This window comes from Rhinolophus ferrumequinum, chromosome 21 (genome assembly GCF_004115265.2).
Source record: "Rhinolophus ferrumequinum isolate MPI-CBG mRhiFer1 chromosome 21, mRhiFer1_v1.p, whole genome shotgun sequence".
NCBI classification, from domain to species: Eukaryota; Metazoa; Chordata; class Mammalia; order Chiroptera; family Rhinolophidae; genus Rhinolophus; species Rhinolophus ferrumequinum.
This window is the reverse complement of record NC_046304.1, coordinates 39,770,819-39,788,752: the sequence shown is the minus strand read 5'-3', so window position 1 is coordinate 39,788,752 and position 17,934 is coordinate 39,770,819. Positions and strand designations below refer to the sequence as shown.

Below are 17,934 nucleotides of genomic sequence, written 5' to 3'. Positions count from 1 at the left end.
CCCACCATCCCAGAGGCCTTTCCCATGTTCTCAGCCTGATATGTGGGAACTCGAAGGAGATAAATCTCCAGTGAGAGTGAGGTGAGGGGTGGCCAGGGAAACAGGGTATTGCAGGAACAAAGATGGGAATAGGGACAGCCAGCTCATTCATAACTGCTTTGTGGAGTTGTCAAGGCGCGGGCTCGGGGGATGGGGTGCAGGGACACTGGGCGAGGGAGGGTGAGACCGAGGCGGGGGCTTAAGAGTGGCCCAGGGTGAGAGCCAGAGAGTGCAGTGCCTGCTCCCTCTTGCCCTCTCAGGACCCCCAAGTTCCTTCCATCATCCCCCCTCTGTTAGACAGAGGCCTCAATTGACCCCGCAAAGGGCTGGTGTCCAATTCTAGTCAAGAGTCTCAGAACTCCAGGGAATGGGGAGAAAGCAAGAACGTGGGCTGCCTGTGTTCAGAGGGGAGGTCTCCAGCAATCTGTTGGAAACGGGGCTCAGCAGGAATCTGTAACATACACGGTTCCTTGAGTGTATGGAACAGGTTTGTATTTGTCAAATTGCCAGCACCTAGCAGGCACTAGAAGGAGGAGTGCTGAGTGAGGGAAGGCCTGGGTTATAGGATGTAAGAGTTGGAAGGTCAGAGGTCAACTGGTCCAGCCCTTTCTTGACCCACCTTCCTAGAGAGAGGGTCTCTTGCCCAGTGACCAGGCCCCAGGCCCCACATCTGGCCCCAGGCACTGCCCATCCGTACCTCTGTCTGTGCCCAGGAGGCCCTGCCTCTGGTGGGGTGAGGAGCTCTCCCCATGGCTGGGATGCAGCCCAGCCCCACCCCCTCAGGCTATGCCAGAGGGTGCTGCCAGGGGCAGTCTGAGCAGTGCCAGGCCAGCCCACTCCTCCATAAAGCTCTCACATCCCAGGAGCCAGCAGAGCCAGACCAGGATGGAGAGGAGACGGGCCACCTCAGCTGTGGCTGCGCGCCGCTCCTATGTCTCCTCCTCCGAGATGGTGGTGAGAGGCCTGACTCCCAGTGGCCGCCACCTGGGTCCTGGAACCCGCCTCTCCCTGGCTCGGATGCCACCCCCACTCCCAGCCCGGGTGGACTTCTCCCTGGCTGGGGCACTCAACGCTGGCTTCAAGGAGACGCGGGCCAGTGAGCGGGCCGAGATGATGGAGCTCAATGACCGCTTTGCCAGCTACATCGAGAAGGTGCGCTTCCTGGAGCAGCAGAACAAGGCGCTGGCTGCTGAGCTGAACCAGCTGCGTGCCAAGGAGCCCACCAAGCTGGCTGACATCTACCAGGCTGAGCTTCGCGAGTTGCGCCTGCGCCTTGATCAACTCACCGCCAGCAACGCCCGGCTGGAGGCAGAGAGAGACAATCTGGCACAGGACCTGGGCACCCTGAGGCAGAAGTGAGGAGAGGGCCAGGGGAGAGGGGCCTCGTGAGCAGGGAGGACTGAGCCCCTAAGAGGAAGTGCCTGCAGGCCTGCTGGGTCTGGGGAGGGAGGGGCCTCTGTCGCCCTGTTCCCTGGTTTCTGCTCCTCTGGGAGGGACTGGAAGAAGGCCCAGAGCCTCAGGGATCTTATTCCCAAAGACCGTCAGCACCTCCACACCGGGGAGCCCTGTGCAGTAGTCAGGGACCCCAGCAGGCAGGGCCTGTGCCTTTCATTCACTGTGGGGCATTGTGACCGTGGGCGGGGAACTCACCGATTCTGAGCCTGCGTCTGTCTAAAGGAGGAATTGGAAGGGAAGGTTGGTTTGCACGAGGAGGACGGAGCTCTGGGGTAGAGGGAATGCGGGAAAGAGCAGGCAGGCCTGGCTTCAGAACACAGGTGACTGCCTGTCACCAGTTCGTGATCAGAGTCAAGGCACTCAGCATGCACAGCCGTGAAGCGGAGATCTTAATAAAATCCATTTCCAAAGGCCAGAGGAAACCCCAGGGGCTTGGTGCTCTGCTGAGCTGGCCCAGCATGCATTTGTGCCCTGGAGTGCAGGAGGACGTGTGTGTTTGTGCGTGCAGCAGTGAGTGCACGTTGGTGGAAGCGCCTGTGTGAGCAGCAGCAGGTGCAGCAACCCTGATAAGGCCCCTTAGTAATGAGTTGAAACAAAGGCGCTTCTCTGCTCACTCTTCTGGCCAAGGTTCTGTGTAAGACCCCTCTGCCCCTCACTCCTCCTGCCACTCCACTTGTCATGGGGGTCTGTCTGGCAGCCACCTCCAGGGGCCGGGGTCCAAGAGTCCTCAGAAGAGCCTTGACCCAGGAATGTGTCCCCCTACCCCAGGTTCCAGGATGAAACCAACCTGAGGCTGGAGGCTGAGAACAACCTAGCTGCCTATCGACAGGTCAGGAGGGTGGAGGGGTGGGGCACAGGAGGGGGGAAAGTGTTGATGGCAGCCCACCCAAACACAGCCCCAAGCCCAACCCTCCCGAGCAATGTGCTGCTTTTCTAGCTCCAGAAGGGGAGATCAGACAAAGCTAGCGAATGAGGAAGAGTCTGGAGTCACAGCAGCCCTTTGTCTCCTCCCTATTCCAGGAAGCAGATGAAGCCACCCTGGCCCGCCTGGACCTGGAGAGAAAGATTGAGTCTCTGGAGGAGGAAATCCAGTTCTTGAGGAAGATTCATGAGGAGGTAATGCTGGAGCAGAGGGACGAAAGGACAACACAGAGATGAAACAGAGAGAGAGAGACTCAGAGACAGAGAGAAAGAAACAGAGACTGACAGAGAGAAAGAGAGAGATTTAATACAGGAAGAGAAACAGATGCACAGAGAGACTGAGGGAGACAGAGACAGACATGAGAACATCAACAGCCCCTGGTAAAATGCACACAGACACACACTCCACTTACTGAGAATTACAAGGGCCTGTTGCCTCATTTTTTCTTCACTACAGCTTTGTGAGATAGGAACCCTTCCAGTATTACCTTTTTCACAGAGAAGGACACTGAAGCTCAGAGGTTAAAAAACTGGCTAAGGTCACACAGGCAGTCTCTCTGACTCCACTCCCTCTGCCATCTCTCTCCATTTAAGTGAGAACCATTCATAATAAAAAAAGATCCCTCTGAGCTCTGACCTCAGATCATAGATTCAGCATCCATGACCCTATGGACCCTGGGAACCCCTAGGCACACCTACTCCCCACAGGGACTCAGTCACTCTCCCATGAGGACCCAGGCACACTTTCAGTGCTCCTGCCTGTCCAGGCCTGGGAGGAGGACAGTGAGGCCCCCAAACTAGCCCATGCCTCCCCTAACCTGGACTAGTCTCCCCATGTACTGGGACTGTCCCATTCCCCTTAGCCAACGTCTGAGTCCGAGGGGCTGGCAGAAGAGGATCTGATGCTGTGGGGAACCCCGGTTGCAGCCTGTTCCCCTGAGCCCCGCTATCCCTTCTCTTACCCGGGCCAGGAGGTGCGGGAGCTCCAGGAGCAGCTGGCTCGGCAACAGGTCCATGTGGAGCTGGATGTGGCCAAGCCGGACCTCACAGCAGCCCTGAGAGAGATCCGTACACAGTATGAGGCCGTGGCATCCAGCAACATGCACGAGGCGGAGGAGTGGTACCGGTCCAAGGTAACCCTGACTGGGCCAGCCAGCCTCCTCCAGGCAGCCCTCCTGGCTCCATGCAAGAGAATTGGGGAAGGAGGGTAGAGGAAGCTGGGAGAGGATCCTCTCTGGTGACTGACCTTCACCAGAGAAGTGAGGTGACTTGCCCAGGGTCACATACGTACCATTAAGTACTTATTATTATTTTTCATCATAATAAATAGGAGTAATATTTGTTACTATAACTAGTTGCTACTAAACACTGTTGTATGCCAGGCCCTCTGCTTTGAATGGATTATCTTACTATGAAGTAGGGACTGTTCTTTGACAGATGAGAGAACTGAAGCCCAGAAAGGTTAACTAATTTCCCCAAAGTCACACAGCTTCTAAGGGTTAAAACTAGATTTCCAACCCCTGCCATTTCACTTGGGAGCCTGCGTTCTTGATGCCTCCGCCATCTGTGTCCTGGGTTGTTGATCATCTCCTGCATGCCAGACACTGCCCAGGCTACAGAGGTATGTGTGAGCAGGGAAATGTGCTGGGCACCACACATGGTGTCTGTAGAGAACACTGCAGGGCAGAGTCTATATGCAATGTGGGGATCAGGGAAGGTACCATAGAAGGAAGGGCATTTGGCCTAAGCAGGGCTGGCAGGTTATGGACATGAAGAGAAAAGGAAAGGGGCATTCTGAGCGCAGGACAGAGCCTGTGCAGAGGCCTGGAGACTGAAAAGCACAAGAGGTGGGGGCCCAGAGATGGTCGCCCAGGGCACCGAGCTGAGCAGTGTGAGTGGCAGAGGCCAGTGATGGTTCTGAGCAGACTGAGGCCGATGGGAGCCATGAGGAATTCACTGCAAGCTGGGGGAGGGAGGGCTATTAGCACCCAGGTATCTGCTCATCAGAATCCACTGTCTACGGTGGGGGAGGACAGAGATAGAGCTGCCAGTGCAGATTTTGGATTCTGTGGCAAACACTGCTCATTCATTCATTCTCTGACCATGCACTGTGCTCCGGGCTGGAGATGGCTTCTGTGTCCCCTGTCCATGGGTCACAGCTGTTGGGAATAATCTCACCCAGGACCAATGACGTGGGGTGACCTGGACAACGTTGGGGTCCTGCCCACCTCCCTGATTTCCCAGAGACCATGCTTCCCACGGGCCCACACAGCAGCCCATGTGCGGTTGCAGCCTGCACCTTGCGTAGGACCCTTTCCCCATCTAGTTTGCAGACCTGACAGATGCTGCTGCCCGCAACGCAGAGCTGCTCCGCCAGGCCAAGCACGAGGCGAACGACTACCGGCGCCAGCTGCAGGCCTTGACCTGCGACCTGGAGTCCTTGCGTGGCACGGTGAGCGTGGGCAGGGCCAGAGGTGGGTGGACAAGAGCAGTGAGTTGAGACTGGGCAGCCAAGACTGGGGAGCCGAGGAAGGCCCCTGCCACCCTAGGGGATGCTGGGGACCAGGACTGGGGGGGCGGGGGGTCCTCAAAGCCCTCCGGAGTGAGTCCGGTCCCAGGGCTATGCGGCATGACGAGGCCTCGAGGGACCGGCTGGCACCACCCCACAGAACGAGTCCCTGGAGAGGCAGATGAGGGAGCAGGAGGAACGCCATGCTCGGGAGGCAGCCAGTTACCAGGAGGCGCTGGCCCGGCTGGAGGAGGAGGGGCAAAGCCTCAAGGACGAGATGGCCCGCCACCTGCAGGAGTATCAGGACCTGCTCAACATCAAGCTGGCCCTGGACATTGAGATTGCCACCTACAGGAAGCTGCTGGAGGGCGAGGAGAACCGGTGAGCCCTGATCACAGCCCTAGGGAATCCGTCCTGCTGTCCTCGCTTCAGGGACGGTCTTATTCAGCCTCGTGTCCAGCCCCCCTCCTATCCCAGTACCCAGCACAGTGCTGGCCTAACACCCAGCAGGTATTCAATAAATGTTTGATGAATGAATGAATGGATTCAATTCAACCAATGCTGATTAGGTCCTAGGGCAAGGACTTGGGTCACCCCCTAAACTAAAAGGCTCCCCCCACCCCCACTCCCTCCAAACAAAGATTGGACTGCATTTCCCCTGACCTATCTTTTCTGCTTCTTCAACTTTCTTTGCCACTCTTCCCTCCCTTCTGCCATCCTTCAAGCCCCCACTCTCCATCAAATGGAGCTGTTCACAGATGACACCAAGCCTCTTGCAGACTCTTGGAGCTCCAGGGAACATGACAGCTGCTGGGGAAAGCTAAGAAATGCAGCTGTCATGATAACCCTGGACCAGGACCTGACCTGGGACGTCCTTAGGCCGCCTGGTCACTCCTCTCCTTCTGCTGTCTTTCAGCATCACCATTCCTGTGCAGACCTTCTCCAACCTGCAGATCCGAGGTCAGTAAAGCAGGGCCATGTGGCCAGAGTATTGGATTCCTGCCTCCTCCCCCAGGCCTGTGGGCTGCAGCTCTGGCCTGGGGCTGAGGACCTGGGCAAAGGAGTCCAGGGCTCTCCATAAGGGCTTTCATGGTTCACTGCAGAACTTCCAGCCAGAATACATCACCCCAGGGCATTCCGCGTGGGGCTTGCAGCCTCTCTTTGTCCTGCTCTGCCCTGTGTCCCGCATCCCCATCCCTGCACCCCGTTCCACCACAGACCTGGGTAAGGGTCTCAACCTCTGTCCTGTCCACAGATCCCTGAGCAAGCTCTGCCCATCTGAGTGTTTTATGTTTTGTTTGTTTTTTTTCAAATTGCTTGTCACTACAGGGGGCAAAGGCACCAACGAAGGGGAAGGCAACAAGGTCACAAGATATCTCAAAAGCCTCACAGTACAAGTTATACCAATTCAGGCTCAGCACATTGTAAATGGAGCCCCGCCAGTTCTTGGTTAGCTGCCTGCCTCAGAGATGGTGCTTTTCTCGCTTGGCAGGGAGGGAGCCTCCCCAAGCCCGTTTCCCCATCTTCTTGGGCTCCCTCCTCCCAGGTTTTCCGACAGGGCTAGGCTGTGTCATCTTTCCAGAAACCTTAGTGCCCAGCTCAGGCCCTGGCACAAGGCAAATGTAGGTTAAACTAGCAGGGGTGGCCAGGGTTCAAGGTGATGTGCCCTTCGGTGCTCAGACGAGACACTCTGGGGGTTCTGAGCCAACGCCAGCCTCTGCCTCACCTCTTTGCCATCGCTGGGAAGACCCCTTGGGTCTCCCTCTGCCGGGATGCCAGGCTCTCTGCTCGATTCGTATGGCCCTGAGGCTCCCTTGCTCAGCTCCGTGCTGATTCAGCCCAGAGGATTATTTCCCCCTGGATTGCACTCTTGTAGTGAATAAAGTTTTATGTTCCCTGCTCTTAATTTTAAACATTAGTGAGTGTGATATGTTATAGTTTTCTCTCTGAGGGAGAGAAAAACTAAATTACTTCTTACTTGTAGGTGGCCTTCAAATGATTCTCAGCTATGGAAAAATCTTCTAAGCTAGAAATTTAGAAACACTAGATATGTATGTCCCAGGGCTTAGTTCAGCATCTGGCTAACCAGGTGGACTGGCTAGAGGCAGCACTGCCAGTAAAGGGTCATTAGGGCCCAGAGAAGTGGCAGAAAGAAGTAGGAAAGGGGAAGGGGGACAGGAAAGGGACCTACATGTATTGAGCACTAACGTGTGTCAGTCACTTAACATACATTATTTCAGTTAACTGACTCCTCACTGACACCTAGAGAAGTGGGCTCCATCATCCCCTTTAGCAGATGAGGAAACTGAGGCTGGGAGAAGTATATTAACTTGCCCACAGTTGTGCAGCTGGTTAGTGGCTGAGCTGGGACTTGAGCTCTGGCCTGCCTGATTTCAAAGCCCATGTGCTCCGTCCTTTGCTCAGTACTGAGTTGTCAGAAAGCCAGGTTCCGGGAGAGGGCTTGCACAGGGGCTGAAATGCAGCCAGGCCAGGAGAGCGAGCAGGGCAGTGGACAGAGCAGCGAGGACTTCCCCAACACACTGGGGACTTGGGGAGGTGGTGGCCAGCCCCTTTGGAAGAGCCTAGGCCCTCCCTGCCTGGTTGGGTACTTTCGTACTGATGACTGGGGTGTAACAGGAAGCTCGGGTGGGAAAGGATGTGCAGTGCCTTGAGAGCCTACGGGAGGCCGCCTTTCTCCTCACACCCACAGAAACCAGCCTGGACACCAAGTCCGTGTCAGAAGGCCACCGCAAGAGAAACATCGTGGTGAAGAGCGTGGAGACGCGAGATGGAGAGGTGAGGAGAGCGGACCTGACATTCCGGCCCCGTCAGGCGCTGGCTGCCTCTAGGAATCCTGGAGGCCAGGCTCTGGAAGAAAGCCTAGACTGGCACATAGAGTGTTCTTGATAACTCACAAGAGCTCCCCAGGGAAGGAACCTGGACATAATTCAATGCTCCAGCCCCTCTACTGGCAGTTCTAAGGGGAACCTGGGCGCCTAGGCCACTGGATGAGGTCCTGACTCAGGCATTCTCCCTTTCTCACCCTGACTCAGGAGCCCCCCACCCATGCCAGGCCTGGGAGAGAGAAAGAAAACTAAAGTTAGCAGTTTTTCACTCCCAACTTTGTTTCCAGCTCGGTTCGAGAAACCTGCCAGAGGAATAGGAAAAGGGAATGTGGCATAACACCCCCGCCCCGCCCCCCGCCCCATCACACCGGCAAGAGTACTGGCTAATCTTACATGTCAGTTCACCATGGGCCTGGGCGTGGTGCTAAGAGATTTTACAGGTGTGATCTCATTTCCCCCCCGGACTGCTGCATGAGGGAGCTGTGCTTACTCTCATAGAAAAGAAAGACCCAGGAAGGCTGGGGACCTGCCCAAGGTCACAGAGCCTAGCAATGGTGGACCGGGGTCTGTGTGAACTCCTAATCGTGGCCCTGTGCACCTTCTCTGTCCCCTACAGGTCATTAAGGAGTCCAAGCAGGAGCACAAGGACGTGGTGTGAGGCGGGACCCACTTCGTGGCCCCTGCCCCACAGCAGGAAGGGCCTGCAGCAGAAACAGGATAGGTGCCCCTCGTCTGATAGCTCATTTTCCCATCTCCGTTTCTATGCCAGCTTGCTGCCCTAGGTTCCCTTAGCATTAGGCCTGCCAGACAGCACCCACCCTACTCCCAGCGACTTCAACTAACAGCGCACTCACCCCAAAAGGGGCAGCCTGGAGGGTCTTGGCCAGCAGCTTGAGTTAGAATTGGGAGGAAGGAGAAAAGTTGGGCAGGGCCTGGGACCTAATAAATCACGCTGTGTAGCCTAATCCCTGTTGTCATGGCAACTGTTGCCAGAGTTAGAGGTCTTTGAGCTATCTGGGAAGTAGGAGGCTTTTGCGTTTCCTCAGGCTGCTGGAGGAAAACGGATCTGAGACAGGAAGGGAAAGTCCCTGCAGGCAAAGTAGCCCTGACCAGAGGCTCATTCTTCTAGATGGACCCTGGCCAGTCTGAGAGTAGGCGGGGATGTCCTGCTACCGGAGTTGTCAGCAGACAGAATTCCTGGCCTGCCCACATTCCAGAGGGGCCTCTGAGTGATGATTCAAGCGTCTCAGCCCCACTGAGCTGCCACGTGGGCATGCTGTGGGCATGTGGGGACTCGATTCCCAGCACTTAGGGGATCTTAGTGTAAGTGGAGATGGAAATGGTGCTGGGAGGGAGTAGAGGGGCTGCCTGGCCCCTAGGTGTCAGTACAGAGAGGTCAAGCCCAGGAGGACCCCCCCATATACGCTGGTGGGGGGCAGGTAGAGAGGGTGGAGGAGGCAGTGGGATGATGCTATGTAGCAGAGCTGGGGGTGTGGATGACCAGTGACACTTGGCCTCTGGGTCGTGGGACTCAAGGAAGTGACTCGTCCTTTGAAGATACTGGAACAGGAGAGAAAGCTGCTGCTGTCCACAGGGGTAGTGCACACTTCACCCCAGTTCTAAAGGCTCCTTCCTCGCTGTATAATTCCTGTCCGCTCAGGCCTCCAAGCCCATGCAGCTGCTGCCTCTCGACTCCAGCAAATACTGCTGGGTGAAGCCACCACAACATACCTGACCCTTTCTTCCCCACCCTGACCTGCTGTTTCTCCCTAAGCCAAGGGCCCCTTTTACTCAAATACAAAATGTATCCCGGTATTTTAGGTAGCACCCTATTTTACAGCTTGGGAAATTGAGGCATAAGCAGAGTGAAGACCTTGGTTTGCATCGCTGAAGCCTGGAGGCTTTCACCCAGAGCATCTGCTTTGCTTTCCATGGGAAGACTGAGGGTGGGAGAGTAGGTACGGGATTATCTGTGCCCAGAAATGGGGCTGACAGGACCCACTCCAGGGTCCCCGTCTCCCCTCTAAGTCCAAAGGGAGGGAGACTTTCCAAGACTTGGTGCCCTTTCATGATTCCCTCCTGCCACCCACAGCTGCTAACTTTCGGGGTACCACTGCTGCCTTTAGTCACCGAGGTAAATAAAGCGAACTGCTGTGGCCTCCTCCAGAGTGGACTCTATCTCTTCCGGAGAGGCTGGGGCTGGGGGGAGGGGGCAGCAAGTAGCCTTAGACAAGACCCAACTTGCTTCTTATCACTGATCATCTCAGGAGCCCAAACTCCCACAGCAGCAGCCACGTGACAAATCCCACCTCCAGCCCTGCTCTGCCACAGCAGCCTGGCCCCCCACCCCACCCCACCGCAGCCTTTGCTCCAGCCCCTCTTCTAACGCCCCCAGCCTGGGTGCAGTCTCTCGGGAAAGCCCTGAATCTGATCTCTACTTTCCTCATCCATTTCCCCTGTTCTACTCTTTACCTTTGTTCCCAAACCCGCCATTTCTACTGGCCAGTCCCAGGACCAGGCTGGGGAGGAAGGCAGAGGGGACACATATGAACTCCACCCCACTTTACTCTTTCTTCCTTTTCCTGCTACCCCCAATTCAACCAGTACCCACTTGGCAATCCTCGAAGGCAAGAAAATAAAGCACACCTCAAACACTGTTCAACACCAAAGAGGCCATTTAATAAAAATTAGGTTCCCTTCTTCCTTCTCTGATCTGATGTGAAGTCAGACAACGTGTCTCCCTCCATCCTGGCCTCAGTCCCCCACCTCCCACCTGCCTCAGGCTTCCCCACTTCCCAGGTCAGGTCCCGGATGTGCCCATGAAAATGGGGAGCAGGTTGTAACTAACGAATTGATCCACACCCTCTTACCACACGTCCCAGTCCAGGACGCCCAGCCAGAGGCATCTGGTATCATTGAAAAAACACTTTTGAGCTCAATGGGTCTTCAGAGCTGGGGAAGAGAGAGCCTAGGGGGAGAAGTCGGGACAACAGCGAAATAAGTAACAGCAGCAACGACAGAGGTGAACGGTGACAAAGACGGCCGTGATGAGCAGGTACCCTAGCAGGGTGAGCTCCACAGCGGAGCGAGTCTCGGGGTCTGAGAATGAGACCTTGTAGCGCCCTCGAGATGTCACACCCAGTCGGAACCCAGCGACCCGCACCCCCTGCCGCCAGCAATAGTAGATGGCGCGGTCGTCTAGCTGCGTGAAGCGGATGTGCAGGTGGTTGCCATGGTCGATGAAAACCCTCATGGACCTGTTGATGCCCTTCAGGTACTGTGTGCGGTAGAGGTACTGCTGGTCCTTGTCCCAGGCCACGGCGTGCTCTGGCCGGGCCCCGGGGCAGGAGATGATGAGTCCGTGGCCCAGCCTCTGCTGGTGGAACTGAATGGGTAGCTGGGGCACCCAGGGCCGGCTGCCCACTTTGGATATGTAGTTGAAGATGGCCATCACACCCTCCCGGGTCATCGTCGCCTTTTTGCAGGGTACCATGCAGCTCTGAACCAGCAGCTCGGGTGGGTGGTCCCTGGCCTTGGCCCGCAGCTTTCTTGGCACAGCCTGTGAACCACAGGACACCACGTCCGGCAGTGTCTTGCGGAAGCGTGGGGAGAGGTCTGGGCTCTGCAGGTAGCAGAGGCCAATGCGCCACTGCTCCCCGCGCACCCCACAACGGTCACAGGGGGTCCACTCCCAGAAGGTGGTGAAGACGTGGAGGCTCCCATAGTAGTCGTCGGCAAAGGGCTCTTGGCCCTGGTCCTTGAAGGTGGCCACCATTCCCTCACTGCTCTGGATGTCCACATCGTAGGCGTAGAAGTAGTCCCCCTTGCGGGTGCCACAGAAATACAAGCCTGAGTCCTCGGGCTGGGCCCGGAAAACCAATAGGCTGAACATGCGAATGCTGAAGCGGACCAGCATGTCACTGCCCACCCGGACCTGGGCCGCCTCGGTCAGAACGCGCCCATCAAAATCCGTCAGCACTTTGGTGTGGCTGCTACCGAGATGCTTTTGATAGTACCAGACTACCGCAGACACCTCCTCGGGCTTGCAGTGGCAGGGCAGCTCGAAGCTCATGTCGGCCAGGTAGGCTGCATTGTCGAACATCAGGAAAGCGGGGCAAGGGGTCCTCTGAAAAATATTCTCCTTCTCCACGATTTCAAAGGCCTGGAGACTCCCCCACGCCCACAGCAGCACAGTGGTGTGGGCCAGATTCATGCGTGCACGAGGGAAGGCTCAGAGTGGGTAGGGCAAAACCAAGGCACTCAAGGCGTATGGGGGCTTCTAGAAATGACTGCCAGAGGAGGCATCTATATTAAGAAAAGATTAAGCCGCCAAGAAAAGCAACCATCTGCAGGGGAAGTGGCCAAAGGCAAGGCAACCGATTCCCAGCTGATGTACGAGATGCCCTTCTAATGTGACAGATGTGATCTCAAGGGAAAACCATTCTAGAACCTGGCCTTCTCTCTCCTTTCTAGAACCCTGACACTCACCCAAGAATGGGTCAGGAGAAACTGGAATGAGAAGCAGGGCGCAGGGGCTAGATGGAAATCTCTGCCTCCCTGCTCCAGGACCTGCCCCGCCTGCCTGGTGGGTAGGTTTTCCCTTTGGGTAATCCCAGAGTTGAAGGAAACCCACCCACCTGCCCATCTGGCCATCTGAAGAAGCCTGGGAGGCTGGCCAGACTTAAATTGATGGCGTGGGGCTTTTCCAGGCTCAATCTGCCCAGGAACTCAGCCCCTGGGATAAAATACCGCGCCTCAGATGAGATAGCATTTGACCGTGACCGTTTGTCAATTAAATGTCCATTCATTGGTTTTAGGTTATAAACAGTCTCGTTAAGAGCTATGGAGGCCAGTGTTTCTTCATCATGGAAGATTAATGATTTTGCTTTTTCGTTTCTTGGGTGGAGGCTGTTAACTGGTGTGGCCAGCATTTGGTTGGGCACGTGCCCATCTCTCAGGGCTATGGGCCACGGCCTTGGCAAACACTAAGGGCAGGAAGCAAAGCTCTTTTAATTTCCTGGGCCCTTGACCATCCTGTGGACCCACACAATTTAGAGTATCGAGCCACCGAGGGGCTGCAGAAGAGGGAAAGATTGAATTCGGGCTTTTACTCTGAAAATTCCAGGTTGAAAGGGAATTAGGTGTGGACTTCTTACTACAGTCCTGCAGAACCCCAAGACAACAATCAAAAAATGCCTCCAGCGACCACTGGGGACCTCTGAAGGTAACTGGTCCTATCAATCCACCTGGTACAGCCCTAGCAGCTCTTGCAGGAGCCTCTCCTCCTCCTGGAGCCCACCAGGCTGCTCCAGACCCCGCTCCTCCGGGCTGAGCCCCTCCTTCACGGGCCTGGGGGCGCCCATGGCTTGCAGCTTTTGAAACAAGCTTCTGCAGCTCTGTCTCTCCACCTGGCTCATCAGGCTCAGGTTCAAGGTGAAGCGCCCGGTACCGGCCAGGCTGTGCAGGATCCCTAGCACCAATGACCGGTCAGCCAGCCTCACGTGATCAGCCAGCACCACCAGCATCTCCCCTAGAAGTCCAAATCCCACATCTGTCTGGAAGAGGTGTCCCAGCTTGGGACCCCCGAGCTGTAGCAGTGCCTGGTAGCGCTCTGGCCCACTCCGCAAGTATCGCCGCCAATCACGGTAGAACTCTGCTGAGGTCTCAGGCTGCAACAGTGTTTTCTCCTAGTTCACAAAAGAAGGAAAGGGAATTCAGAGCTCTTCCAGCTGTTCTGCGACAGTAAGAGTGAGGGAAGCCTGTGGGTTTTCACCTTAGCTCTGGTACTGCTCTCTGAGCACTGGGAAGGCTGTGGTGGCTGGGGGACTCATTCTCAGATGAGGGAAACTAGCGGTGGAACAGGGAGAGAGGGTCCCAAAGAACCCAGGCCATGATTTGAGATTCTTAGTTGTACCAGGATTTTCTTACTGATGAATGTGAGAATAAGTCAGGGTTTACTCTGAGCAGGGCCGAAGGGATGACTGAAAACCTCAAGGTGAGTGTTAAGGGTCTGACAGGCTGGGTCGCCCTCCCAACACTGCCACAGGACCATTATACTATATACCATATAACCTGGAGCACCCCAAATCTGATCTGTGCATGCAAGTCAAAGGACTGCCTGGAGGGGACCTGCGTGGCCTGGCCACCTTCCTGACTTGTTCTGCCCAATGTAGCTCAACCCCACCATCTGCTGGGTGCTTTCCTTTCTGGGATTGGAGGCAGAAACCTGCCTCTGTTGGTTTAACATGAGAAATAAGGAAAAGGTACGTGTTGTAAGAGGATAGGACTGGAGGTTTAGGGCAGAGAATTCTGCTGGGCCTCACCGACCTGACAGATCTCAGTGGTTTCATCCAGGGAGGTCCTTCCCTGAGTAGTGTGACAGTTCCAAGGCACGGTCCTCTTTCCTCCTATCTTATCCTTCCGTTCCAGTGGCTTCAGATGTGATGCAAGGACAATACCCCTGTGGACAAAGGACAGAGATTAGGGGATGGACCTAATGGTGTCTGTGGGTGTGAGGTGGCTGGACTTTGCATGATATTGGCTGAATCTGTTGGCAGGCCAGTATGACAATAACAACAACAGCAACAATAGCTGACAGCTTTTAAGCACTTCCCATGTGCCAAACATCGTGCTCAAAAATCTTACATATAATAACTCATTTAATCATAATAATGGTTACTCTCTTTTACAGATAAGGCATAAAGGCACAGAGAGGTTAAATAACTTGCACAAGACCACACAGGTAGCAGAGGGTAGAGCCAGGGCTGAGCTCAGAATTGTCTGACACCAAAGTACGTGCCCTTATCCACTAAAGTCCACCATAATAGGAGCGTCTGAAAAATGGCATTAAGCCAACCTGAATTCTTCATAGGAAGCCACCCTCTGTTCCACTGCCCGTAACTTGGCAGCATTCTCCCGTTTGTACTTCTCATCAGCAGTGAGTGCAGCCTGCAGCTCTTTCTCCAAAGCCTTGAAGTCGATGATGTCATTCCTTTCCATGGCCTGTGCCTGGGAAGGCAAAGGGAATGGACATCAATGGAGGATCAATAATAGGGGGAAGAGTGTGCATCTGGATTCTTTGCCAGGCCACAAAATAACCAAAAACCACTCTGGATATCTTGTCACTTATGTTGGGGGGGGTGTTACAAAAATCTGATTCTCTAGTGAGCGGAGCTGACGTACACAGTGAGAACTTACTTAAGACTTGTTGTCACTCAAAATAGAGTAGAGTCCTGAATTTCAATTTGGAGCCCAATGTTAATTTTGTCCTCTGCCTCTAAAAATATTTTATTATTGGTGCTTCAGCTGAGGAAGCATTTGGATCTCAAAATTCAGTCCCTTCACTCTTCCACATGGTCTCACTCTATAGCAATTATGAAAGAAGACCTCGCACAAAAGCAGAACTATTGTTAGCTACTCTTGAGCCCAGGGATACAATTTCATCCATAATTAAATGTCTTTAATGGGGAAGGATATTTTTCACCCAAGCCAGATGCAAGGACTGAGCAGGAAAACAAGTAGAAGTGGCAGGCGAAGGGGCTGAATGATCCCTGTCCCCAAATCTTTCCATCCAGTCCAGGGCTGGATCACAGGACCCTAGATATTTGGGCGACCTCTTTAGTTCTATCACTGTACTTCTGCAGTCTCCGCGTATCTGAGGCTGATTGACCCGTTTTATAGGGAGATCACCTAAATGGGTTCTAGTCTTGGCTCTGGCGTTTACTTGCTGTGAGACCCCTTTGAACCTCAGACTCCTGGTGCATTGAGCTAGATTTTGTGGTGGAGTCATCAACAGCCTTAGGACAAAGAACCGAGAGGTCTTCAACCAACCCCACAGTCCTCCCCTTCCACCTCAACGTGGGTAAGCTGAACACCAAGAAGTGGGCTGGGCTGGCCAGGAACTGAACTCAAGTGTCCGGCTCCTGTCCAGTTCTGAGCCCTACCCAGTCATTGAATAAATAGAACAACTAAGCCTACCGCCCCTCTGACCTTCACCCCAGCAGCCCTGGCTTTGGTTCCCTTGCTTTCTTTGGGGATCCCCAGATACGCCGGGAACAAGGTAGCTTAGCCTACCACCCGCAGCAGCTGTGGTTGCCCAGCAACTGCTCCAACAGTCTGCCCACGTGATCGACCTGAAGGCCCCCGTTCAGGATGGTCCCGAGGCGCCTGATCAGATTCAAGCCTCCTCAAGCCTCATTCAATTTGGAAAAGCTCACGCCTTGGTTTGAGGATCCACGAGTCCACCTTGCCAGTTCCTGCGTCCGCGGTCGGCATTCCTCCGAGCTGGTCCTCAGGCAGAGGGCTGCCCTCCGCGGCAGAAACGCGACCGCGGCGGCTTCGGGGTCCTTCCGGACAGCGGGCGCAGGCGGCGGCCGTGTGAGGCGGAAGCGCGGGGCAGCGGCCTACCGGGAGCTGCTGGCTGAGCAGGCGGGAGGTGAGCTGGCGTGGGTCAGCGGCGTGGGGAGGTGGCTCCGGGTGGGATGGGAAATTACATAATGTCAGATCTGGAGGATCTGCCCCTTTCACTTTACAGATCGGTAAATTGAGGCGTGGAGCGGGAAAGGGAATGAAACACACCTTCTCCCCAACACACACACACTCAGATCCCGAGGTTCCCTCAGTGTAGTCCATCCGTAAAATCCCTTACGTGGGCAGGGGTCGTTCTCACTGTTCAGCCCCCCTCTTTCACTCCCTCTTCCATCCGTGCCTTCTTCACTCCTTTGCCCAGCTCCCTCCGTCCTTATTCTGTATTCCTTTGAGAGCCTGCATTATAGCGGGAAGCCGCAGTGAAGTTTGGTACCGCAAGTCACTAGTTTTGTGCACCTGTGGGCAAGTCAGCCCTCTTCTCTGTGCCTGGCTGGAGTCATTCATTCACTCAACAAATATTGAGGTCCTGTTTGTGCCAGATACCGTTCTAAGTGAAGGAGGGGAAAAAATAAAACAGTCCTCACTTAAATTGTAGTTGGAGAGATGACGTTAAACACATGACTAGGTATATCTCAGGTAGTGATAAATGTTAATAATAACAAAAGAGTAAAGGTGGGAGTTGGAGAGTATGTGTATGGGGGACTCTTTTAGAGTGGCAAGGGAAGGTTTCTCAGAGAAGGTGTCATTTTAGTAGAGACCTGAGTGACATGAAGGAACAAGGTATAAATATCCAAAGCAAGAGCCTTTAAGAAGAGAATAGCAAGTACAATGGCCCTGAAGCAGAAGGAGCTTGGTTTGTCCCCGGAACAGCCTTCTATAAAAATTTCTTCAGTCACTTCATGAGTTTTAGGAGAATGAAATGAGCACAGATGGGACAGCTCTTTGGAAGTAAAAAGAATATGCACGTGAAAGTTTCCATAATAATTTACATTTAATTACCATGTTTTCCCGAAAATAAGACCTAGCCGGACCATTAGCTCTAGTACATCTTTTGGAGCAAAAATTAATATAAGACCTTATGTTACGTATAAGATCTTATATATAAGACTTTATATAATATAAGGTCTTATGTTAGATAAGACCTGGTCTTATTTTACTATAAGCAAATAAGAATATATAGTAAAATAAGACTGGGTCTTATATTAATTTTGGCTCCAGAAAACGCATTAGAGCTGATGGTCCGGCTAGGTCTTATTTTCTGGGAAACACGGTACTAGTCCTTGGAGCTCTTAATTCTCTATTTTATCTACAACCAGCACTCAACAGGTGGCATTGAGGGAGGTGGAGGAATTAACTTAGTGTAAGAAATAACAGTATCTCAAAATTAAACATTGCATTCACTTAACATTTATCCCGTTCCTACTTCCGCAAGGTACGTTGGCCAGTGGGCACACGGAACACAGGATTCCTGTGTTTAAGAATGGCCAAAACATAATGCTAACTAACATTTATTGAGCCTGTGACTCGGATAAATTCTTGACAGAGACTATTTTGTTTAATTCTCACAACCTTTCATGCAACGGGAGTTAGTCACTCCATTTTCCAGTTGAGGAAACAGGTTTAAAGAGGTGAAGTAACTTACCTGAAGATACATAGTTATTAAATGACGAAGTTAGGATTCATATCCAGCTTTTCCCATTCCAGAGCCCAGGCCCTTCACTCGTGCTCAGGTCTGTTGTTTATTACTTGTAAGCTGTAGAGTTGTTGCTGAGGGTAATTGGTACAGGTAACTACCAC

General features: G+C 53.9%; 4 protein-coding genes across 6 annotated transcripts in view; 2 read left to right on the top strand and 2 right to left on the bottom strand.

Annotated features, from left to right (window-relative positions):
• Positions 1 to 890: 890 nt before the first annotated feature.
• Positions 891 to 9,934, top strand: GFAP (glial fibrillary acidic protein). Of its 3 annotated transcripts, none has more exons than XM_033091270.1 (10): positions 891 to 1,394; positions 2,263 to 2,323; positions 2,515 to 2,610; positions 3,387 to 3,548; positions 4,742 to 4,867; positions 5,220 to 5,305; positions 5,841 to 5,884; positions 6,254 to 6,373; positions 7,635 to 7,720; positions 8,387 to 9,934. In XM_033091270.1, the coding sequence occupies exons 1-10, from the start codon at positions 925 to 927 to the stop codon at positions 8,426 to 8,428; spliced, it is 1,293 nt and encodes a 430-aa protein (XP_032947161.1). In that variant the 5' UTR covers positions 891 to 924; the 3' UTR covers positions 8,429 to 9,934. The 3 variants fall into 3 exon arrangements, with proteins under 3 accessions (XP_032947161.1, XP_032947159.1, XP_032947160.1); XM_033091268.1 differs by having other exon boundaries at positions 893 to 1,394; positions 5,085 to 5,305; XM_033091269.1 differs by lacking the exon at positions 6,254 to 6,373 and having other exon boundaries at positions 895 to 1,394; positions 5,085 to 5,305.
• Positions 9,935 to 10,432: 498 nt separating this feature from the next.
• Positions 10,433 to 12,018, bottom strand: FAM187A (family with sequence similarity 187 member A). The gene has a single exon (XM_033089038.1). It carries the CDS (start codon positions 11,981 to 11,983, stop codon positions 10,739 to 10,741), a length of 1,245 nt encoding a protein of 414 aa, XP_032944929.1. The 5' UTR covers positions 11,984 to 12,018; the 3' UTR covers positions 10,433 to 10,738.
• A 957-nt stretch (positions 12,019 to 12,975) lies between these two features.
• CCDC103 (coiled-coil domain containing 103) lies at positions 12,976 to 15,931 on the bottom strand. Its single transcript, XM_033089039.1, has 4 exons — positions 15,844 to 15,931; positions 14,627 to 14,778; positions 14,098 to 14,230; positions 12,976 to 13,457 (listed from the first exon to the last, which is right to left on the bottom strand). Exons 2-4 carry the CDS (start codon positions 14,767 to 14,769, stop codon positions 13,008 to 13,010), a joined length of 726 nt encoding a protein of 241 aa, XP_032944930.1. The 5' UTR covers positions 14,770 to 14,778; positions 15,844 to 15,931; the 3' UTR covers positions 12,976 to 13,007.
• Positions 15,932 to 16,083: 152 nt separating this feature from the next.
• Positions 16,084 to 17,934, top strand: part of EFTUD2 (elongation factor Tu GTP binding domain containing 2) — a 33,292-nt gene continuing 31,441 nt past the window's right edge. The window contains exon 1 of the mRNA XM_033091004.1: positions 16,084 to 16,204. The gene's annotated coding sequence lies outside the window, so the exon portion shown is untranslated. The remainder of the gene's footprint in view (positions 16,205 to 17,934) is intronic.

Excerpts from the sequence above, each read along its gene's own strand:
- GFAP (XM_033091268.1), top strand. The coding sequence starts at position 925 with ATGGAGAGGAGACGGGCCACCTCAGCTGTGGCTGCGCGCCGCTCCTAT. Across the intron at positions 2,611-3,386 it reads TGAGGAAGATTCATGAGGAG|GAGGTGCGGGAGCTCCAGGA; the intron begins GTAATGCTGGAG and ends TACCCGGGCCAG. Across the intron at positions 7,721-8,386 it reads TGGAGACGCGAGATGGAGAG|GTCATTAAGGAGTCCAAGCA; the intron begins GTGAGGAGAGCG and ends TGTCCCCTACAG.
- FAM187A (XM_033089038.1), bottom strand. The coding sequence starts at position 11,983 with ATGAATCTGGCCCACACCACTGTGCTGCTGTGGGCGTGGGGGAGTCTC.
- CCDC103 (XM_033089039.1), bottom strand. The coding sequence starts at position 14,769 with ATGGAAAGGAATGACATCATCGACTTCAAGGCTTTGGAGAAAGAGCTG. Across the intron at positions 14,231-14,626 it reads GCTTCCTATGAAGAATTCAG|GGGTATTGTCCTTGCATCAC; the intron begins GTTGGCTTAATG and ends CTTTGTCCACAG. Across the intron at positions 13,458-14,097 it reads AAACCACTGAGATCTGTCAG|GAGAAAACACTGTTGCAGCC; the intron begins GTCGGTGAGGCC and ends TTTGTGAACTAG.